The sequence below is a fragment of the Pan troglodytes genome, chromosome 12 (genome assembly GCF_028858775.2).
Source record: "Pan troglodytes isolate AG18354 chromosome 12, NHGRI_mPanTro3-v2.0_pri, whole genome shotgun sequence".
Classification (NCBI taxonomy): Eukaryota; Metazoa; Chordata; class Mammalia; order Primates; family Hominidae; genus Pan; species Pan troglodytes.
In genome coordinates this window covers 107,641,265-107,666,525 of record NC_072410.2, presented here as the reverse complement: position 1 = coordinate 107,666,525, position 25,261 = coordinate 107,641,265, and the positions used below count along the sequence as shown (strand labels likewise).

General features: G+C 37.7%; 1 protein-coding gene across 9 annotated transcripts in view; it reads right to left on the bottom strand.

The window, feature by feature from the left end:
- NBAS (NBAS subunit of NRZ tethering complex) overlaps positions 1 to 25,261 on the bottom strand; it is a 393,028-nt gene that overhangs the window by 33,902 nt on the left and 333,865 nt on the right. For all 9 annotated transcript variants that reach the window (XR_010149189.1, XM_001161679.8, XM_009442024.5 and 6 more), the window contains one exon: positions 17,874 to 18,069. Coding sequence is in view for 8 of the 9 variants with exons in the window: in XM_001161679.8 (XP_001161679.4) it covers positions 17,874 to 18,069 (196 nt within the window). In the remaining variant the exon portion in view is untranslated. The remainder of the gene's footprint in view (positions 1 to 17,873; positions 18,070 to 25,261) is intronic.

Sequence of the window (25,261 nt, the reverse complement as noted above, 5' to 3'; positions counted from 1 at the left end):
TAGGGTACTTTTGAAATATGCATCTTCCTATAGGTATTGACAGTTGCTTATTTTATCTTTAGAAATTTACAAATATGATGTAGTTATTAATACATTTAAAAGTACTTTATAAATAGACAAGATTTACAAATATGAAGAGGATTATTCCTGGCAGTAGAGACAGTAACCACCATATTCTTTTTAAAAAATGTTTTTTACTACTATTTTATTACTCCAGGTAACTCACAGAATAGTAATCACCATACTCTTATCTTCCATAAGAACTGGTAAGCTGTTAGCCTGCTCCTAAGAGACTCATATAATGACACTTGATTTGAAGTTGCAAAATAACTGTGCAATACCTTTCATGAACACAATAAAGTCATATTGAGATGTCGTTGTATGCAAGGCTTCAAAAAACAGAATGAACAAAAATCCTCAGCTTCAACAGATATACAGAAATATCAAAAGGTGACAGAGTTAACTTCTAGCAATACCAGACCTCTGCCTGTTAAAGCCACTTCTTTGATAAGGTTTCAGGTGGCCAATAATGCCTGTTGTGTCTACTGGATTGAACTAATATCTCTGTGGAAGGGAATTTTGAGAAGACCAAAACCAGTCATAAGCTGTTGACTACCAACATTCCCCACCAATCTAAGCAGTTCTTAGACCAGTGCTTGGCACACAGCAAGTATTTAATAAACAATATTATGACTGTTATTTTTATTAATTATAGTCTGAATTATTGCTATTAGATAAGAAAATATAAATATAATATATTCTATTTGTGTTCATTTCTGGATATTTATGGATTTTATTAAATAGAAAATATCAAAGTATGGAAAATAATCAAAGTTTAAACATTAAAAGTAAGGGTGCTATTTTCTGCTTATTCTCCCTTTTCTATGGAACTAAAAAACAGATGCAGATATGGCGACAATTTTCTAAATACTTCACCTTGCACAGCTCATATAAGGCAAAATGTTTTGCTGAGACAGTCTGAAGGTTCAAACAATTTTCCCTAGCTCATGCAAGGGTGAGAAGATCTCCTGCACAGAAAGGGTGTCCTGACCAGGAAGAAAGAGATGAGAGATTGAACTCTTTCCCACTTTTGCTTCTAGGTCTGGTGATCAGCAAAAACTTTTAGCTCTGCTTCTTTTCAAAGGAAGAGTAGGAAAATGAGTGCCTGTTTATAAACTGCTTAAGAATAAATGGTTTTCAATTGCCACAGAAAGTCTCTCCTAGGGCACTGCAAACACCCCTTGGGATGGGGAGAAACCCAATGAAAGAACAGGAATGTAGGCTCCCAAGCAGCCTACACATCCGTGGGTACAGAAACATATCTAAACACACAGAAGCCAACAACTGCAATTCAGAACCATGCTTTACAGCACCCTACTTATTTTATTATACCTGTAAACATAGAAATTACAATAAAACATGCCGTAATCACTCCCCATAAGTGCTGCTGTCACTTTGATACGTAATATACGTAATACATATTTTTACATGGCTAAATATATTTTATGAAACACTTAAAAACATGTAAGGGGAAATATTTTGTGTTAAAATAAGAAGAGGAAAGATTTTGCCTTATAAATTTTTTCTCTAAGACAAATAATCAATCATATAGTGCCATGTGACCCCCTATAAATACATGTGTGTTTATTTATTTATTTATTTATTTAGAGATGGAATTTCGCTCTTGTTGCCCAGGCTGGAGTGCAATGGCACGATCTTGGCTCACTGCAACTTCCACCTCCTGGGTTCAAGTGATTCTCCTGCCTCAGCCTCCCGAGTAGCTGGGATTACAGGCACCTGTTACCACGCTGGGCTAATTTTGCATTTTTAGTAGAGACTAAAATTTTTCTCCATGTTAGTCAGGCTGCTCTCAAACTCCCGACCTCAGGTAATCTGCTTGCCTCAGCCTCCCAAAGTGCTGGGATTACAGGCCTGAGCCACTGCACCCGGCCATGTGTGTCTATTTTAAACAGCTGCTATTGAAACTAAGGCCATACTTTGCTTTGAGTTAAATTTGATGAAGTTTTAATAGAATAATTCATACAGCTGAAAATTTTCTCGCTGTAGTGTATCATTCAGACTCAGATTTGAATATTGGCCCTGTCACTTAATAGCTGTGTGATTACATAAAAATACCTCTCTTAGCCTCAGTGCTTTCATATGTAAAAATAAGGTAATAATACCTAACTAGCAATATCAGATTGAGAATAATATAGTATAGCATAACATATGACATAATATACCATACAGACATACACATACACCTTTACATGTATCTAACACTGAGTTAACACTGAGCATCTATGGTAGTTACTAGTATGGATAGTTCATAGTTATGTATCATTCTGCCATACTTTAGCATTGAGATATTACACAAATTTCTTAACCACTTTGAGTCTATTTCCTTATGTGACTAATGGAGTGATGAGATCACCTACGTTACAGGGCTATTACAATGTTTAGATGAAATGATACACATATGAAGCCTAATGTTAAGTCCATGGAAGGCCCTCAAAACATGGAGCATGTAGTATCTTCACAGCTTAAGGGAAAAGAGATTTCTGTTGTACTTCTAGAGTTTTAATTTTGATGTTAAGTTTTATTCCAGTTAGAAATTATGCAGGGAGACTTTAGGGTAACAGAAGAAACTGGCAACCAATGAATTATTTCTACCTATATTTTCTCCAAATATAAAATAGAATGACAAGAACAAATAAAACTACACAAAACCCACACATTCAGCACAATTATAGACCAAGCATGTCCATACTTCAAAATACCACAAGGAAAATGGAAAAAAAGCACTAAATCCCAGACAATGATCTCATATTCCATGTTAATATTTCACATATTCAAAAAAGAATACCTGAAATCAGTAATAGGGCAAAACATATAAAAAGAAAAAAATGAACCTAACTACTAATAAGTGAATAAGATAATCATACTGAAGGTGGCATGTCTGTGTGTGTGTGTGTGTGTCTGTGTGTCTGTGTGTGTGTGTGTGTGCGTGTGTGTGTGTGTGTGTGTGTGAGCGGGGAGGAGGAGGGAATTAAGTGACTTTGAAAAACATAAACCAGATAAGCCAGGTGCAGAGTGGCTCATGTCTATAATGCACCAGCACTTTGGGAGGTTGGGGCAGCAGGACTGCTTGAACCCAGGAGTTTGAGTCCAGCCTGGGCAACATAGTGAGACCCCATCTCTACGAAAAATATACAGTTAGCTGGGCATAGTGGTGCATGCCTATGGTCTCAGTGACTTGGAAGGCTGAGGGAAGAGGATCCTTGAGCCAGGAGGATGGGGCTGCAGCAAGCCACAATTGGTCAACTGCACTCCAACCTGGGCAACAGGGTGAGACCCTTTCAAAAAAGAAAAATAGAAAAAGAAAAAGAAAAGAAGTATTAGTACTCTTACTTGAAGTCTAAACATAAAAAGAGCTCTCAAAAATATTATACTCTACCCAGTAATTTCAAAATTCATATGTACTGCAGGATTGAGCAAATATATAAATATATTATGGATAATGAACCTAAGTTTCTTATTGACAGAGAGAGGAGTTTACAAATAAGAAAAGGGAGAAGGCTAGAATAAACTCTGTGAGACTGGGCTGGCATTAGAAGTAGCAATAAAGAATTATAAATCATGCTGCTATAAAGACACATGCACACATATGTTTTTGCGGCACTATTCACAATAGCAAAGACTAGGAACCAACCCAAATGTCTACCAATGATAGACTGGATTAAGAAAATGTGGCACATATACACCATGGAATACTATACAGCCATAAAAAAGGATGAGTTCATGTCCTTTGTAGGGACATGGACGAAGCTAGAAACTATCATTCTGAGCAAACTACCGCATGGACAGAAAACCAAACACCGCGTGTTCTCACTCATAGGTGGGAATTGAACAATGAGAACACTTGGACACAGGGTGGGGAACATCATACACCGGGGCCTGTCATGCGGTTGGGGGAAGGGGGAGGGATAGCATTAGGAGATATACCTAATGTAAATGATGAATTAACAGGTGCAGCACACCAACATGGCACAGGTATACATACGTAACAAACCTGCACATTGTGCACATGTATCCTAGAACTTAAACTATAATAATAAAAAATAAAAAAATTTAAAAAAGAAGTAGCAATATGAAACTACAGAATAAGATATAAATAGAATAAAACAATAAGTTAAAAAGCCAGGGAATGAAGTTAAGCTGTAGAGTTTTTGTTAATTTTCATTTTGCTTGTTTCTTTGTTTATGCAAACAATGTTAACATCATAAGCTTAAAACAATGAGTTATAACACAGAATTTGTAAGATGCATGGATAACCTCAAATCAAAAAACATACAACAGATACACAAAAATAAAATGCAAGAAATTAACTCATACCACAAGAGAAAATCACCTTCACTAAAAGGAAGACAGGAAAGAAGAAAAGAAGGAAGAGAAGACAACAAAACAAAAGAAACAACAACAACAACAAAAACAGCAGGAGTAAGTCCTTACTTATCAATAATAACCTTGAATGAAATGGACTAAATTCGCCAATCAAAAGACATAGAGTGGTTGAATAAATTAAAAAAAAAAACCAGACCCAATGATCTGTTGCCAGAAACACGCTTCATCTATAAAGACAACATACACTCAAAATAAAGGGGGGGAAAAAAGAGATATTCCATGCCAATGGAAACCAGGAAAGTGCAGGAGTTGGATTGGCTCTGTGTCCCCACTCAGATCGCATCTCGAATTATAATCCCCACATTTTAGGGGAACGGCCTGGTGGGAGGTGACTGAGTCATTTGCTGTTCTTGTCATAGAGTTCTCACGAGATCTGGTTGTTTGATAAGTGTCTGGCACCTTCCACCCCCTCTCTCTCCTGCTGCCTTCTGAAGATGTTGCTTCTCCTTTACCTTCTGTCATGATTATAAGTTTCCACCATGTGGAACTGTGAATCAATTAAACTTCTTTCTTTATAAATTACCCAGTCTCAGGTAGGTCTTTATAGCAGTGTGAAAAAGGACTAATATAGAAAATCAGTACCGAGATAGTGGGGCACTGATATAAAGATACCTGAAAATGTGGAAGCACCATTGGAACTGGGTAATGGGTAGAGGTTGGAACAGTTTGGGTTCAGAAGAAAACAGGAAGATGTGGGAAGTATGAAACTTCCTAGAGACTTTAATGGTTTTGACCAAAATGCTGATAGTGATATGGACAATGAAATCTGGGCTGAGGTGGTCTCAGATGGAGATGAGGAAGTTATTGGGAACTGGAATAAAGGTCACTCTTGCTATGCTTTAGAGATCTGTGGAACTCTGAACTTGAAAAAGATAATTTAGGGAATCTGGCAGAAATTTATAAGCAGTAAGTGTCCAAGATGTGACCTGGTTTGTTCTGAAAGTGTACACTCATATGCACAAAGACAGAGATGGTCTGATATTGGAACTTACGTTTAAAAGGGAAACAGAGCACAAAAGTTTGGAAAATTTGCAGCCTGACCATGTGGTAGAAAAAAAAAAAACACTATCTGAGGAGAAATTCAAGCCAGCTGCAGAAACTTGCATAAGTAAAGAGAAGTCAAATATTAATAGCCAAGACAATGGGGAAAATGTCTCCAGGGCATGTCAGAGATCTTCGTGGGAGCCCCTCCAATCACAGGCCCAGAGGCCCTAGGAGGGAAAAATGGTTCCATGGGCCAGGCCCAGGGCACCACTGCTGTATGCAGCCTTGGACATGGTGCCCTGCATTCCAGCCACTCAGGCTCCAGCTGTGGCTAAAAGGGGCAAACGGAGAGCTCAGGCCATTGCTTCAGAGAGTGCAAGCCAAGCCCCAAGCCTTGGTGGCTTCTACATGATGCTGGGCCTGCAGGTGTACAGAAGACACAAGTCGAGTTTTGGGAGCCTTTACCTAGATTTCAGAGGATGTATGGAAATCCCTGGAGGTCCAGGAAAACGTCTGCTACAGGGTTGCAGCCCTCATGGAGAACCTCTACTAGGGCAATGCAGAGGGGAAATGTGGGGTTGGAGCCCCCACACAGAGTCCCCACTGGGGCACTGCCTCTAGTGGAGCTTTGAGAAGAGGGTCACCATCCTCCAGACCCCAGAATGGTAGATTCACCTACAGCTTGCACTGTGCACCTGAAAAAGCCACAGGCAATCAACGCCAGCCTGAGAAAGCAGTCATGGAGGCTGTACCCTGCAGAGCCACAGAAGCAGAGCTGCCCATGGCTTGGGAGCCTACATCTTGCATGACCGAGCCCTGGATATGAGACATGGAGTCAAAGAAGATGAATTTGGAGCTTTAAAATTTAATGACTGCCCTGTTGGGTTTCAAACTTGCATGGGGCCTGTAGCTCCTTTGTTTTGGTCAATTTCTCCACTTGGAATGAGGGCATTTACCCAATGTCTGTACTCCCAGTGTATCTTGGAACTAACTAATTTGTGATTTTACAGGCTCGTAAGTGAAAACAACTCGTCTTGTCTCAGTCTCAATGAGACTCTGAGCTTGTGCTTTTCAGTTAAGGCTGGAATGAGTTAAGACTTTGGGGGACTACTGGGAAGGCATATTGGTTTTGAAAAGTGAAAGGGATAAGAGATTTGGGAGGGGCTGGGATGGAATTATATGGTTTGGCTCTGTGTCCCCACCCAAATTGCAACTCAAATTGTAATCCCCATGTGTTGGAAGAGTGGCTTGGTGGGAGGTGACTGAATCATGGGGGTGGACTTCCCCCTTGCTGTTCTTGTGATAGAGTTCTCATGAGATCTGGTTGTTTGATAAGTGTCTGGTGCTTCCCCCCTTCTCTCTCCTGCCACCTTTTGAAGAAGGTGCTTGCTCTTCATTTGCTGTCATGGTTGTAAGTTTCCTGGGGCCTCCCAAGCCATGCAGAACTGTGAGTTAATTAAACCTCTTTTCTTTATAAATTACTCAGTCTCAGGTAGTTCTTTACAGCCGTGTGAAAATGGACTAACATAGTAACTAACACAAAATTGATTTCAAGACAAAAACTATAAGAAGAAACAAAGAAGGTCACTATATAATGATAAAAAGGTCAATTCAGCAAGAGGATATAACAGTTGTAAATATATATGCACCCAATGCTTGAGCACCCAGATATATAAAGCAAATATTATTAGAGCTAAAGAAAGAGATAGGCCTTGTATTAGTCCATTTTCACTCTGCTGATAAAGACATACCCATGACTGAATAATTTATAACGAAAAAGAGGTTTAATGGACTCAGTTCCATGTGGCTGGGAAGGCCTCACAATCATAGTGGAAGGCAAAAGGCATGTCTTACATGGCAGCAGGCAAGAGAGAAGGAAAAACCAAGTGGAAGGGGAAATCCCTTATAAAAACACCAGATCTTATGAGATTTATTCACTACCACGAGAACAGTATGGGGAAAGTGCCCCCATGATTCAATTATCTTCCACTGGGTCCCTCCCACAACATGTGGGAATTATGGGAACTACAATTCAAGATGAGATTTGGGTGGGGACACAGCCAAACCGTATCAGGCCCCAATACATAATAGCTGGAGACTTCAACACCCGACTTTCAGCATCGGACAGATTGCCCAGACAGAAAATCAACGAAGAAACATTGGATTTAATTGGCACTATGGATCAAATGGATCAAATAGATATTTACAGAATATTTCCCCCAACAGCTGGAGAATATACTTCTTTTCCTCAGCACATGGATCATTCTCAAGGACAGACTATATTATAGGTCACAAAACAAGTCTTAAAACATTAAAAAAATGGAAATATTATCAAGCAGTGACCCAATGAAGAAATGAAGAAGGAAACTGAAAAATTTCTTGAAACAAATGATAATGGAAACATAACATACCGAAACCTATAGGTTACTGTAAAAGCAGGACTAAGAAAGAAGTTTATAGCTATAAGTGGCTACATCAAAAAAGGAAAAGAAAAACTTCAAATAACCTAACAATGCATCTTAAAGAGCTAGAAAAGCAAGAGCAAATCAAATATAAAATTAGTAGGAAAAAAGATATAATGAAGATCAGAGCAGAAATAAACGAATTGGAAATGAAGAAAACAACATAAAAGATCACTAAAACAAATCATTGGGCTTTTTTTAAAAGATAAAACTGACAAATCTTTAGACAGATTAACTTAAAAACAAAAAGTGAGAGAAAACCCAAATAAAACCAAAGATGAAAAAGGAGACATTTCAACCAATACTGCAGAAACTCAAAGGACCATTAGTGGCTACTATAAGCAACTATATGCCAGTAAGTTGGAAAATCTAGAGGAAATGGATAAATTCCTAGACACATGCAACCTACCTAGAGTGAACCATGAAGAAATCTAAAACCTGAACAGACCAATAACAGGTAATGAGACAGAAACCATAAGTCTCCCAGTAAAGAAAAATCTGGGACTGGATAGCTTCACTGCAGAATTCTACCAAATATTTAAAGAAGAATAATACCAATCCTATTCCAACTATTCCAAACAATAGAGTAGGAGGAAATGCTTCCAAACTAATTCTAAAAGCCCAGTATTACCCAGATACTAAACCCAGACAAAGACACATTAAAAAAATAAAACTACAGGCCAATATCATTGATAAATAAATACTGTTAAAATGTTCCTACTACCCAAAGCAATGTACAGATTTAATGCAATTCCTCTCAAAATATCAATGACATTCTTTAAAGAAATACAAAAAACAATCCTAAACTTTATATGAAGTTACAAAGACCTAGAATAGCCAAAGCTCTGATGACCAAAAACAACAAAACTGGAGGAATCATATTACCTGACTTCATATTATACTATGGAGCTATAGTAACCAAAATAGCAGGGTAGTAGTATCAAAAGATACACAAACATCAGTGGAACAGAATAGAGAACCCAAAGATAAATCCAAGCATCTACAGTAAACCCATTTTTGACAAAGGTGCCAAGAACATACATTGGAGAAAGGACAGCCTCTTCAATAAATGCTGCTAGGAAAACTGGATATCCATATGCAAAAGAATAAAACTAGACCTCTATCTCTCACCATATATAAAAATCAAATCAAAATGGATTAAAGACTTAACTCTAAGACCTCAAACTATGAAATTAGTAAAAGGAAACATTGAGGAAACTCTCCAGAACACTGGACTGGACAAAGATTTCTTGAGTAATACCCCACAAGCACAGGCAACCAAAGCAAAAAAGGGACAAATGGAATCACATCAAGTTAAATGCTTCTGCACAACAAAGGAAACAATCAACAAAGTGAAGAGACAACCCACAGAATGGGAAAAAATATTTGCAAACTACCCATCTGACAAGGGATTAAAAACCAGAATATATAAGGAGTTCAAACAACTATAGAAAAAAAATAATTATCTGGTTAAAAAATGGGCGAAAATCTGAATAGACATTTCTCAAAAGAAGACATATAAATGGCAAACGGGTACATGAAAAGGTGCTCAACATCACTGATTATCAGAGAAATGCAAATCAAAACTACAATGAGATATCATCTCACCCCAGTTAAACTGGCTTATATCCAAAAGACAGGCAATAAACAATGCGGACAAGAATATGGAGAAAAAGGAATCCTCATGCACTACTGGTTGGAATGTAAATTAGTACAAAAACTATGGAGAAGAGTTTGGAAGTTCCTCACAAAACTAAAAATAGAGCTACCATATGATCCAGCAATCTCTTTGTTGGGTATATACCCCAAAGAAAAGAAATCAGTGTATCAAAGAGATAGCTGCACTCCCATGTCTATTGCAACACTGTTCACAACAGCCAAAATTTGGAAGCTACCTAAGTGTCCATTAACAGATGAATGGATAAAGAAAATGTGGTACATATACACAATGGAGTACTATTCAGCCATAAAAAGAATGAGATCCTGAGATCTGCAACAACACAGATGGAACTGGAGGTCATAATGTTAAGTGAAATAAGCCAGGCACGGAAAGACAAACTTCACATGTTTTCACTTATTTGTGGGAGCTAAATATTAAAAGTATTGAACTCATGCAGATAGAGAATAGAAGGATGGTAATCAGAAGCTGGGAAGGGTAGTGAGGGGGTTACAGGGGAAGTGGATGATTAATAGGTAGAAAAAAAGAGTTAGAATAAATAAGACTTAGTATCTGCTAACACAACAGGATGACTATAGTAAAAAATAATTTAATTGTACATATAAAATTACTAAAAGTATAACTTAGATTGTTTGTAACACAAAGGATAAATGCTTGAGGTGGTACATGCCCCATTTATCTTGATGTGATTTTTATGCACTGCATGCCTGTATCAAGATATCTCATGTAACCCAAAAATATATACACCTACTATGTACCCACAAAAATTAAAAAAATAAAAAGATAAAAAATAAAGAAATGCAATGTGCAACCTATATTAGATGTGGACACTAGTGGGACAACGAACAGTATTTGAATTATGTGTAAATTGGATGATAGTATCGAAACAATGTAGCTTTGTTATCTTAGATGTTAATATTTAATAAATCTGAGTAAAAAGTATACAGAATACTTTGCATAATTTATGCAACTTTTTTGTAAATCTCAAATTTCCAAATGAAAAGTTATCCCCAGTTATTCTATTTCCTCTACCAGCACCCAACATTCACATACTTTTATTTTTCGTGACAATTTTTTTTCCTTTTCCTTCAACGTTTTTCTCGCTTATCCGTAGGAGGATTGAAGAGAAGATATTGTTGTGCAACATGTTAACTAAAGATCATCACTGCTGAGATCATTACACCTCTAAGCAGAAGGCACTTGGACATGCTTAGCCCATCACAAAGCCCAACTGAGACTTGACCTGAACCTGGGAAAAGGGTACCCAGAGATGGTGTTAGAGCAGACCTCATCCAGTGACATCTGCTAAACTCAAGTTTACTTCCTAGGAAGTGGTCACTGTTAACTAGGACACATTAAGGCCATGAAGAAAGGATGCTTGTGTGAAGGGGATAAACAGAGCGTCCCTATATCTCCACTTCCACCTTCCAAAAAGTATTCTTCAGAATTAAAACATACTAATGACTTCCCTGAAATTAGTGTCATTTGCCACAAAACTGGATTCTCCTCCTGCATGTGCTAATAAGTTCAGCAGCACCACTTCCTCCTTGTAACTTAGGCAAAAATCAGAGGCAAAATAAGTTCTTTTCTAAGCCCCCATATCTAAGCAGACACCAAGTCCATGGATACTAACACTTTACACTTTCTTTTCTACCCTCTTGTTTGTTCGCAGCTAGTACCAACTTCAGGGCCAGTACAGGCAATAAGACCACTGCTTTTGTCTTCCAACTGGCATCCCTCCAGCCAGACCTCTCCAGTCCACTGTTCATGCAGAGGCCAGAGGGCTTCTCCCTAAACATAGATCTGTTCATGTTGCTTCTCTGGCCACACGCTTCCGTGTTGCCTGAGCAGCACAGAAGTCAAACCTGAGCACGATACTCGCGGCTCTCCAGGATCTGATCTGCTTCCTTCCACTTTCTTCTTTTGGTGGCTGTTGTCTTCATACCATACACCAGCTGGGCTGAACTCAGTTTCAGTATCACCTCTTCAAGAGCAGTGAGCCTTTCCTCACTGCTTCCAGACACAGTGGCTGCACGCCCTCCTTTGACCCCTGTGTACTGTGCAGACTTTTATCACAGTGCCTGATATGTTTGGCTGTGTCCCCACCCAAATCTCATCTTGAATTGTAGTTCCCATAATCCCCACGTGTAGTGGAAGGGAACTGGTGGGAGGTAACTGAAGCATGGGGGGAGTTTCCCCTATGCTATTCTCGTGATAGTAAGTTCTCACAAGATCTGATGGTTTTATAGGAAGCCTCCTTCGCTTGGCTTTCATTCTTCTCTGTCCTGCTGCCATGTGAAGAAGGACCTGTTTGCTTCCCCTTCTGCCATGATTATAAGTTTCCTGAGGCCTCCCCAGCCCTGCAGAATTGTGAGTCAATTAAACCTCTTTCCTTTATAAACTATCCAGTTGTGGGCAGCTCTTTATGGCAGCGTGAGAACAAACTAATACGGTATCTAAACCTTTAGGGTATCTACTTCTTTGTTGATAGATCTATGTTCTCCACTGGTGTAGAGGTCCTTCACCAATTAGGTCCATTTATTGGGACCAGAATTAGAGCTTTATAGGTATTAGCCTATTTAATTCTTACAACAATTGTATTGTGTTATTATTTCCATTTTTTAGACAAGGAAATTGAGGTTATGAGAGATTTACTAACTTTTCCAAGCTCACAGAGCTAGGGACTGGTGGCCAAAAAGTCCAAACATTTTACTATCAATTGCCTTGTCTATTTTTCTGTCCCTAGAGTGGAGCACAGTGCATGTCAAATGACATATGCTTGAAGAATATTTGGTGAATATTCCACACATATTGCCCGGTTCAAACAACAGTTAATAGGCATGGCATTTTTCAATATTTTAATTAAGCAGCAGTTAACATATATAGTACTATGTATCGAGACATGACAAATGTAAAAGATGAAGCAATGTTTTCTATTCTGTCAAACCCCTGATTTCTCATCTCTAATCAAATTTAATCCATGTAAAGTCATAGTGGGAAGAGGAAAAGACTATGCTTTATGTAGTCCAATGCTATTCAAATATCAGTGCCATATATTTCCCTGGAAAATAGGAAGAAGTGTAGTACAAGGCCAAGAATATAGGTTTTAGAACCAGACAGAACTGGTTTGAGTTCCATGTATCACCTTAAATTGGTCATGTGACCTCATTTAAAACAGAGAGGATGGTAACCACTTTGCAAGACAGTTTTAAAGATTAGCGTGCACATAGTACACATTCCAGGGTTCCTTCTTTGGCCCCCAGTGATGCCAACGGCGAGAGGGCAAATATTTAAAGCAAAGAACCCATTGTTCATAAAGAGAAACTCTCAACATCTCCAAATATTTGCAGGACCAATTAAAATGGATGTTCTGTCAACTTTAATCATTTTAGGAAAAAAGACACAAGGAGCTATATCCAAACATTTCAAATCTCTTGCTCATATTGGGACAAACATGCTGTGACATGAGAAGCAACTGGCTGGTCAGAAATCATTGTCAGCAAACTATGGCAAACTCATAAAAATAAAATAAAAGCACCAGGCCACTCTATAAGGAAATCTTCCCATTATTCCAAGCAAATCATTTTGCTTGCATGTCAGGGGGAAGTGGCATGGTCTAATCCTTCATCATTAATGGCAAGAACATCAGACTGAAAGTCAGGAGTCCTGCCCTGCCATTTTAAGGGTGACCTTGGACAAATTTTTAAAGATTTGATATTCATTTATTCAACAAATATTTATTGTTTGTGAGATCCCTCTTCTAATGGAATTTATATCCTAATGGAAGAAGAAAGAGTTCATATAATAAATAGACAAACATAAGGATAGGCAGGAAAAAGTCAGCAGACACTGGTGAGTGATTTGTGGAGAATTAAGACAGCAATAAAATAGACAGTGACTGAGGTGGTTAATTTAGGCTGTATAGTCACTTTAGAAAAGGAAACATTTAAGCTAAAATATGAGGAAGGCAGTTATCCTTTCTGGACTTCTGTATCCTTTTCTATAAAGTATGACTGATGAACTGGGGATGCTTTTGAAAGTCTCTTCTAGTTCTAGGAATCTGTGATTTCATGGCTAGGATATATTATATGATATGGATGTGTGCACATATATTTTTAACTTAAAATATCCTAAATTTGGTTAAGTAAATCATGACAGTGAGTCTTAGCTTTGAAGACATTTAAGGTAACAGTAAATTACTTGTAAGGATCTAAATGTAGCTTGGCATACTGGACTTTTGTGGCTGTTCTCTGAGCTCTGAGAGGGAAGGGCACATTTTACTAATATTTTGGAAATATAGTCAAACTGGTTTCTGAAAAGAAGGGTTAATATGTCCCTGAACATTTCAAAGTAGGCAAAATACATGCACTTGTAATGAGGTTAGATTGTCTTAAACTAATTCTTTTGGTGATCACCTACAACCACAAATTCAGACATACTGAAATTTTAAAAGGTAAAACTAAGCCACATGTTCTTTTTTACATAAAAATGGGAAAAAAGTTTGAGGTGACATGGTATGGGATTTTTTTTTAAAGGAATTAACCATATTTTGCCCCATATTTTTCATGCACCAGTTAGCTAGAAAATTACAAAAGCTGAAAAACTCAGATAAACCGTACTATGAGGATTAACACAACACATTCATCCCCTCTCCCCTGCCCCCATGTCCCTCTCTTTTTCCCTCCCACCCCAAGCTGGGGCATATTTCTGGAATGGAAATAAAAGCCTCTCAAACTGTTGAAAAATGAGGGCCTCTGAATTTTTAATTCTGTTAATTAATCATTAGAAAACTAAAAATTACTGTCTCTCTGAGAACCAGTGAGGTAGCAAGAACCAGAGACTCTGTGTTTAATTTTGCAGGAGCTGGCTGGTTTCCCAGCAACACATTGATTTGTGGGGCCACTACTTTGGGCACCTCGAGGATAATTAAATATTAAGTCTCTCTCTGATGTATGCAAAGTCTGCCTAAGAGGGTTGGCAGCCACAGTGAAAGTAGCAGTCACACATTTTTTGGTAACTGAACATTGCAATATCATTATCTATTCTTATCCTTACTCTGTAAGAACTTGTCTCTATCCTTAATATCACCCAAAGTTATCTCTGAGAATGAAGAAGGGGATAGAGAGAAAATGAAAAAAACGAGAGCTCATACAGTCAACACTTGGGGATCTTCTAGGTGTTTGGGATATGGAGATGAAGAGTGGAGTTTAATGTGTGTGAGAGAAATGATGAGGGGAGCACAACATCCTCTATCTCCTCTAGTTGAAGCTTCCATTTTATACACCAAGCAGCCAAGCACACAGATGAAGAATCTTCCCCCAAATTCTAAAACTAGTGGTAGAGGGAGGATGGTCACACACACAAGTATCTGCCCACTAGTGCCCTGATCTTTCTACTACTCCAGTGAAAGGTAAGACAATTTTTGAAAAACAATAATTTAAGAGACAATTTAAACTATGGGCATAGTTTTGTAACATTCCAGAAGTTGTTGGTGTTTCCATTCTAAACACAATACTTCTGCATTCACTCACCAAGTAACAAGAGGTTATTTACAATTATAAGTCATTTTCCCCCATCAAATGCACCTGTCCTTCAAAATAGATTTCAATCAGTAATGCCAGACAGACATCTTTACTTTCTAAAGGAGGAGGGGGACACTCACTGATTTACTTCTTGGAGAAGACTCTAGATGAGTAGCATCATTAAGCCAGTGTGGCTTTCTTATTTGTACTACCAAATATTCAACAAATCTGCATCATTACCTACCAAGAACAGGGAAAATGCTCTTACATAAGGGGAAAGCAGAGAGGCGAGAAAACAAAAAGAGTGAGGGGGATATGAGATGACTTGTATTAGAGTCATTCAGAGACTCTTGGGAGAGATTTCCTAGAGGGCCTGAAAAAGTTTGCACCACCACAGAAGAAATATTGGTGAAATGCAGTTACACATGGATTTGGCAAATGAGAGAAAATAGTTTGCACTCATAACAATAAAGTCAAGTCAGTTTAGAAAAGTGCTTGAGAAAAAAATCTTAATTACAAGCCAAGTTGCCTTAAGTTCTGCTTTTGGAAAAAGTTAAGCTATCAAGGAACTAAAATCTCAAAAATATTCAGAAATCCTTGAACTCATATAAAAGTTACAAGTTGTTTCTTGAGTAATTAGAACATCGACAAAAGCTTAAAAGAAGAAATAGCAATGATACTTATTTATGAAGAGCTCGCGTTCAAATATCGAAGTGTATGTTCCTGTGTTTTAACATGTCAGGTAATATGGACATTTTCCCCTTTTCCCAACTTCTACACTGTTTCCTCTTATCTTTAGAATATTAGGAATCTGACATAACATAAAGTGAGGCTCTAACCAGAGAAATCAGCCTCATCATCCTGGCGAGAAGGTGAAACTGACCGAGGTCGAGAATTTAAAAAGTGATGGTATGAGGAAAGTACATAACTGTAGTCACATCCATTTGCTTCAGGACCAGAGTCAGAACCTAAAGTTCCACATAGCAAAACTAATGTGACCTAATTTAGGGTTTACCCCAGGGATGCCACATGAACCTTCATGTTTGCTGAAAACAAGCACATCTCTAACTTCTATGCCCCGTACCTGCAATAGAGCTTGTGGCCTATGCCTTCGTGTCCCTAGCCTGCTCTTTAAAAAAACACTGCAAGTGGTTTCCTCAAGTAATTCAAGGCAAAATGTTGAGACTGAACATGTTAAGGTCACAGTGCTTCAGAGAGAGTATGATTCTGATATTCATGACTTTTAAACTACAATCCACTTCAGTGATTTGACAAGAATAGAGAATCTTTGATAGGTCTATCTTTTTTGAATCTCAATTTCTCTAACTCTGAAGAGCAAACAATAGTATTGACCTCTTCATCTCACAGAGGGAAATAAGACTGTATCTGATAATAATTACAAAGATATTCGTGATAAGGCCCAAAATATTCTTAAAATCTGATTCATTTTTTAAAAGGAATTTATTGTTCTTTAGATGTAGTAATAACCATATAAATTATAAACTTGCTTTAAGATTAGACGGTCAAATGAGTTGCAGTTAGACCTCTAGGAAACTCTTTTGTAATGGGGATTATCTGGGAAGTCCTAGTTTGTAACACTTATTGACATGATGGTCTAACCCTGCGTGCTAAAGCACGTGATTAAGGTTCCCGACTCCTGGACGCTATGGCCTCAGGTGCATCAATTTAGAATTTAAGCCAAATTTCAACAGCCACAATATTTCTTTGATTTAGGAATTAGCATTCTTATTTATTCAATCAATAAGGATTTAAACTCTGAGTATGTGCACAGGATACTTAGAGTCAAAAGATGGTAAATACATCCTCTAGGGCTTCAGTTTTCATGGTGGTGGAAAAACAAAACTTTTAACAGTAATTAATAACGATAATAATTATAAATAATTAAGGCTCAAATATGTGGAATTCAAGGTTCCATTAAGCTTGCAATGGTTAGAGAAGGTTCCAGAGAGAAGATGGACTGAGTGAGCCTTGAAGTATGGTATGGAGAAACTAAGGTCTTGTGTCTCTGTTACATTATGTCCTTCTAAGTATAGGGAGAAGGGACAGCATTTTAGTACCTGGGCAGAGCACGAAGGAAATGAATTAGCTAAACTGTTTACTATATTTCTATTCAGACCTGCATTTTTCCTGGGCAAGAGTAAGCCACCATGATTAACAGATACTGTGAACCATCCTATCTCCTATTAAGAGAAAAATAATGTACACGTGTTTTGTGTATAATCTACCATGCATACGCATGTTCAAGCATATGGAAAAATAAAAATAAATTTCATTGCACATATTCAACTACTAAATAGCTGATTGATATATATACTGGAAAGTTTGCATTACCAAGATGATTATCCAGTTGACAGTTGCTTAAAGAAATCAAGAACTGACCTCCAATTATTGTTTTTTTCTTTTTCTTTTGAGATGGAGTCTCGCTCTGTTGCCCAGGCTGGAGTGCAGTGGTGCCATCTCGACCACTGCAATCTCCATCTCCCAGGTTTAAGCGATTCTCCTGCCTCAGCCTCCCGAGCAGCTGGGACTACAGATGCGTGCCACCACACCAGGCTAATGTTTGTAGATTTAGTAGAGATGGGGTTTTGTCATGTTGGCCAGGTGCCAGGCTGGTCTTGAACTCCTGGCCTCAGGTGATCCTCCCACCTTGGCCTCCCAAAATGCTGGGATTACAGGCGTGAGCAACTGCATCCGGCCTAATTATTGTTAGTAAGAAAAATAATCATTCAGACACTCCCTTACCTGTCTCTGGGGCCAGGAGGCTTTGAGAATGGCTTCAGTTCTAAAGAACACGAGGAGCTTGCTGTCCTCCTCAGTCAGGTGAAATGATTGCCCCAAAATCTGCAGCACGTGAATGCGGGGCCGCACCGGCCAGGCGTCATCAGCACAGAAAGGCCGCAGCCACTCCAGCAGGTCCTCAGGTGAAACCAGCTCCTCCCTGCAGGGCAAAATCCAGAGGTATCTGTAAACTCCTAAGCCTTTTATTTTCCCCCTTCCAGTAATCAAATGTGGTCACTGACCTAACACTTGTTTGTTGGATGACTTCGTTTTTTTCCTCTCGAAAGGAAAAATTTTGGTTTTTAAATGGCTTGCAGCAAACTGTATTAGGTATTTAAAACCTATGTAAAATGAATGTAATTTTAAAACAGTATCATATTAAAATGAGTTATATAAAGCAGATAAATATCTTTGGCTAGTTTATTTCAAAATTTAATAAGTAGTAAGGTTTATTTCTGTTAATAAGACCAACAGTGCAAGGCTGCATTCTAGTAATTTTATATATCTGATTACTTGCTGACAATAATTAAGCAAAGTAGGCATCATAAGTTACTTTTTACAGCTGAACCAACAAACTTCAGGGAAGTGATACAATATGCCCACACAAATGAATAATAGTGCTGTAGGACCCCAAAGCTCCAGTTCTTTCTATCATTTTCCCCAGATGATTAGAATTTCAATATGCCATTAGAGTATCAAATCTTATACTACTCTAAAAGTGAAGTATGAATGCTTGGTTATTATAGGACTGTGAAGTTTAAAATGATTCAGAAAAGGGGACAGTTTGTACAATGTTCTATCTCATACTGGAATCTCTTTTCTTGTAACCCCAAATGAATATCTTATTTGATTATGTCAATGGATTATTTATCCATAACTCTCAAGGGGTTATCCGTACAGGAGACTCACTCCCACAAGGGCCTGGAGAGCCATGCTAAAGCACTGAATTATACAGGTCTTGCTGTAGCCAGATCCTTATAAGGCTTTTAGCTATAAATCACCTAGGCTGAATCCCAGTCTAACTTACCTTAAATCAAATCCTATGCCCTAATAAGATTACAAGACTTTTTTTTTTAACTTCTGAGAAGAATACAATTCTGCAATGCCACTGAGTATGTCTTTCAGTATGTATTATTTAATATACTTGTCAAACGCTATCTTATGGCAATTTAAAAGAATTATTTGTATTTAAGAATAAGTGAAACTACAAAATGTTGTGGATAATTGGTTTAAGAATTTCATAGATTTAGCAACTCAGTTGTTAATTTTACCTATAAGATTCCTAAATATTTATCAGAAATGGAAACAATTAGGGTGCAAAAATAGGATGCTACAAATATTTCTGGTGAACCTTTTGCAAGGTGAATAGACAGTACAGTGTAATGGGTCTAATGGAAAGACCATTAAAAAAAATCTGATGGACCTAACTGAATCCTGGCTGCAGACTTTCCTAAGAACTCTAGGTAAAAATCATGAATATTATCCTTCCCAGGTTATACTGACACAGACGAAGGACCCAAGAGTGTGTCACCTGGAGTCTGTGAAATCAAGATAACATATACAAAGCATCTAGCAAATTACGTGGTACAGAGGAAGTACTTAATAAATAGTAACCACCATTGTCATAATAACAATCATCACCATAATTATCAGCATCATCAAAGCACTATAGTTTGTGCTTAATGATACAGAGATAAAAAAAAATTATATGGTCTCTGCCTTCAAAGAACTAATAATACCATGGAACGGCAAGACTTTAAAAGTGACTATTATCCAAATTACTAATATAAATGTGAACAACTGTTTCAGAGGAAGAGAGAATAGAACCAGGAAAGGCTTCAGAGAGGACGTGGCATCTGAACAGGATCACAGAGGATAATTAGAATGTATATAAATGCAAGTGTGGGAAAATATAATCCAGACAGAGAACAGCAAGAAAAAACCAGCAAAAGATTTCAAAGGACAAAGAATTTTCAGGGAGAGATTAAAGCACAGATGTGTGGGTGGTAAATTAGAGGAGAGAGGTAAGGAAAGATAGGCTTTCTCACCTAGGTAACCAAGAGACTGAATACAAGGCTGAAAAGGCGGTGCAGTTTAACTCTTTGACAGCACAGGCTCTGGAGGTGTTTGGCCCAGACTCACTGCCCACATTTGCCACTTCCTAACAATGTAACTGTGACCAAGAAGCCACTCAATAGAGCAGAGCCTCAGTTCCCTTATTCGTATATTGGAGATGGATAACAACACTTTCCTCATGGGGTTGTTGAGAAATTAAACAGAAACATAAAATAATAAATGCAAGGCATGTAATACAATGTCTGGCATATAACTAAGTGCTTCAATTAAAAGCAACCATTATTATTAAGGATATCTGATCTTTTTTGCATGAAATGGGAATGATAGAGGATTTCTGAGCAGTGAAACATCAAAATCATGTTACTGATTAGAAAAATGTATGGGCTGGGGCAGACTCAGGCACTTTTGATGAAGGCTTGAAGCTGTCTAATTCAGGAAGAAAGTAATTTAAAGCCCATTTCTGACTATAAGTCCTAACCAGTTTCACATAAAATGAAGCTGATTTTTTGGCCCTCTCACCCAAGTGCCAAGAAGAGATAAGTAGGAAAAGCTAGAATGTGAGGAAGCTGTTGTCATGAAGACAAGCTGGAAGTTATAATAATAACCAAAGCCCCCAATATGGTGAATAACAATGAAAACAATATTCATAATAACTTCTGAAGGTTTACTATGCACCATGAATTATATCACTTCATCATAACTATCTTTTTCTTGTATACTGTTATCATCTCCAATTTGTAGATGAGGTAACAATCTCAGATTTAAGAATTTGACTATGGCATTTTGAGCTGAATGATATTAAAATTTTAAAAAAGATAAAAATAACTTGTCCAAGGTCACACAGTAAGTAGTGGCACCAATATTTGAACTTGGACTATCTGACTGCCTTGTCAATTACTATACAATGCTACTGAACCAAACGGGCTATTCCAGAACAGTGTGGCAGTGGATTAAAATTACTCAGCTATGATGAGATATAGAAGGGTTATCACTCTAATATTTTTCAAGTTATTAAATCAAATTAGTTCCTTTTACATTAGAACTTACTGTGCAGCTAATAACATTTGACATTTTAAAGGAACATGCTCTCATTTTGTGTTGATAGTTCAAACATATAATAAAATTATGAGAAGTCCTTCCTAAAATAGAAGCATTGTGTTCTGGAAGCACCGAGTCATAGATGTGCTTCACTATGTGCTCAAGAAAACGACACAGAAATGAAAGGCAGCTCTTTAGAAAAAGCTGTCAAGGACATTGACTAGACACTATCTTCTGAAGATTTTAGCTTCAAAATTGCTTACATTTTGATTTCAAATTGAGTTCTTAAAATTCACAGTCACTCTTACGGTTCAGCAAATATACAAACACATACACACAAACATATGCATAGGGAAACAGAGAGGAAGAACCGTGATAAAATGTTAACAACTGGCAAATCAAGGGGAAAAGCATGTCAGTATTTTTTTTTTCTGTGTAATTTTTCTAAGGGTTTTAAATTTTTCAAGATAAACAGGTAAAAAACAGCAATTATAACTTTTATAATGTAAAAACTAGAATAGGAAGAAGGAAAGTGATTTCATTTCTCATCTTTTATGAAAGCAAGGAGAGGACTTAATGAGCTTAAAAATTAAAAAAGAACATCATTATTTCAAAACTTATTTACTTCATTATAAGGGTAATACAAATGATTTTTAAAAGTCATGAAATACACTTTGGGAGGCTGAGGCAGGCAGAACACAAGGTCTGGAGATCCAGACCATCCTGGCCAACATGGTGAAACCCCATCTCTATTAAAAATACAAAAATTAGCTGGGCGTGGTGGTGCGTGCCTGTAATCCCAGCTACCCAGGAGGCTGAGGCAGGAGAATCGCTTGAACCAGGGAGTCAGAGGTTGCAAAGAGCCGAGATCGCACCACTGCACTCCAGCCTGGTGACAGAGCAAGACTCCATCTCAAATATAAAAAAAAAAAAAAGGTCATAAAATAGATAAAAAAAGAAAATCTCTCAGTTTCACTACAAACACGTAGGGAATTGCTTCCACCTTTTTCCCTATAATGAGATTGGGGAGGGGATATTACACTGCAAATGATAATTTAGTACGCTATTTAAAAAAATTTGCTGATAAAGGAAACACACTCAGAATCAGTTTTGGTCCAAAAGATAAGAAGTCATGTGCAATACATAAACAGCTCTATTTACAGAAAAGAACAGCAGCAGCAACCATGACAACAAAACATGTCCATTGAATGACTAATTTGAGACTGTGTTACTCTGAGGTGGAATGAGTGTTCATCTGCCATTTCCCTATTATGTAATGTAGCATGGAAGACATTCACAAAAGTACAAAAGAATGGAAGGGAAATGTCAAGCAAAGAAAGGAAATTATTGAATCACAGCAAGAAGACAGATTTTTTAAGAATATAAATAAGCGAATCTTCAGTAAGAGAGTTTTCAGGTTCTGCATGGCATACACATACAAAGATAACCCAAACTTAAATTCAAATAGTTAAGGTACATTAAAGGAGATGGTAAATATCAAAGCATTTTATAAATCATGATGCACTAATCAAAATAAAATATTCTTATATGAGAATGCAAGAAAGCAGAACTACATTCAAGCAAGCAAAACACACATTCTTGTAAATATAAATGTCATAGAATTTTAATCAAACCTGAAGGAACGTTAGGTCTCTTCCATACTGAAAGTAAACTGGCAACCAGATTTTGTGGCTGGCTTGCATAGTAGATGCCAATGTTTCAAAATTAAGGAATTTCACCAACACATACACGGAGTCAGGATGTTCCAGCCCCTGTTTAAAAACTGGGTGACAGGAAAATAGTGGAAAAAACAGGCTGGGGCCAAGGCAGCAGGGGCCTCCTTTAGATAAGGCCTGGGTGAGCTTTCTAGTTTGTCCCAGGCTCTCCCACTGCCTACCTCCTCTGAAGCCCACTGGAGGGAGGGAGGGGTATATACAAGCGAGCTAACAGTGAGGGACATAAACACTCATTCCATGTAGGTCCCGTGCCTCCATTAATGAACTGACCCACATACTATGCACACTTTCCTCACTACATATGCAGCGGGTGGGGCAGACCCTTCCCAGGAGAATATCTTCTATTTATCAGCTCCCATGAAACAATCGGGGGAACTGGCAAGGAATAAGAACTGCAAATAAATGAATGTGTAAATGGTGCCGTAGTAACATAAAAAGGGTGACTTTAGGAAAATCATAATCAAGGTATATTAAAAGAAAAATGCCTGGAATGGTAAGGATGTTGGTATGCACACAATTCCAATCTCAAAGCTTGACTCCTGATAAATACAAATAATCTCCTTGTGGCTGCTCTCAAATATATGCCAACCTAGAATATCTTCCTGGGTTCTTGGATAACTGTAGGCATAATTAAAAAACAAAACAGAGTATCTTCCTGGGCTTCACTTATCAGTGAAAGGGTGGACACACCTTGCTGTAAGATGGCAGAGTGGATACTCATAAATATGGCCTGAAGTGATACAGAAATACTGCGGTAACAGAGTGGATCCACCATCCTGGATTGTGACCACAGCTTTCAAGAGGGCTCAACCTCACAGAACATAAGGCCTCATGCACTGCAGGTGCTCAGAGAACACTGGATGATCTACTTTGCCTCACAGAGCAGGAAGAAGGAAAAAAAAAATCAGATTCAATTTGCTCTAGGTGGGCCGTTCTTTCTTCTCTTTTATTTTTCCTCTCCTTCTTTTCACTTTAAAAACAATGTGCAATCCCTAGATAACAGCAAAGAGTTTAATAAAGTCTGAATTATGTGACATTGTTCAATATTTATATGAAACTTTAAGGCAGCTGAAGCTGAGACTGTGGTGAAGTAGCAATTTAAACAATCAAACCCCGCCCCCCCAAAAAAACTCAATAGTTTTGAAGTAAATCTTTCTTCTTTTTTTGAATATTGCACAGAGGAATTCTGCATTAATTACCTGTTATCTGAGTGAATTTAATGCTATAAATCCTTTTGAGAATGAGAAATATACTGGCTCACGCTTGTGAGACATTCCTGTTAGGAAGTTTTTTAAAGCTACATGAAGGCAAGAAGTAGAAAGGGAAATAAGGCAAAGGTAGAGAGAAGCATGTCAAAGAGACAAGGTAAGACCTTGCTACTCAAAGTTCTTCCATGGACTGGGTATCGCTTGGGAGCTGGTTAGAAATGCAGAATTTCAGACCCCACCCAGACCTACTCTATCAAAATCTGTATTTTAATAAGATCCCCAGGCAATTCCTATGCAGAATTAAGTGTGAGAAGCACTGCTTTACTTTCCTGTGCTGGCTCTTAGTGTCAAAAAGAGGTGATACGGTGAGAGAAATGCATACCTCTCTGAGCTTCATTTCCTAATCTGTAAAATTCAGATGACAATTTCTGTATGATAAGGTTGTTCTGAGGACTAAGGGAGTTACTGAATAGCACCTTTCCAAAGTCTTGGCATAGAGGAATTAGATGTTCATTAGGATTTTTTGTTTGTTTCCTTGTTTTTAAAATATTTGACAGCAGTATTTTCTTAATTCCAGGTTTGACAGATATATGCTTTTAGAACATTCTTAGTGTTGAATTTTTTTAAAGAAAACTTACTTTTCTTAAGCAAACAAATTCTTAACACGAACTAGAAATTGATATTTTCTTCTTGAAATATGATGTTATAAATACACATAAATAATAAGAGACAGCATACACATTTATGGATTTCTTTTATGAAAGAAATTTCATATGCACAAATAATTAATTCCTTTGTCCTACCTTTAATTGTAGATGTATGAAAGGTCTTTGGCATGATTTAAAATCCTTAAAACACGCAACTCTCATGTCTAGAGGCAAGAATGTGGTTAAACTGAAAAGAAAGCCATCTGTACAGGTGGCCTGTCTAGGTGTTATAATTTTAACACAAAATTAGCACGGATAAAGGAAGAGGAAAAGAGAGCTTTTTGGGTGAGGCAGGAGCTGCAGTGAAAGAGCAAATGATTCTAAGACTTTTTTTTGCGGAGTCGTCAGGATTTTCTACATAGATGATCATGCTATGTGCAAACGTGGACAATCTGACTTCCTCCTTTCCCATTTGGATGCCTTTTATTTCCTTCTCTTGTCTTATTGCTCTGAATAGAACTTCTAGTGTGATGTATTGAATAAAATTGGTGAAAATGGGCATCCTTGTCTTGTTCCAAACCTTGGAGGAAAAACTCAATTTTTTCTCATTAAGTATGATGCTATGGGTTTGACACAGATGGCCTTTA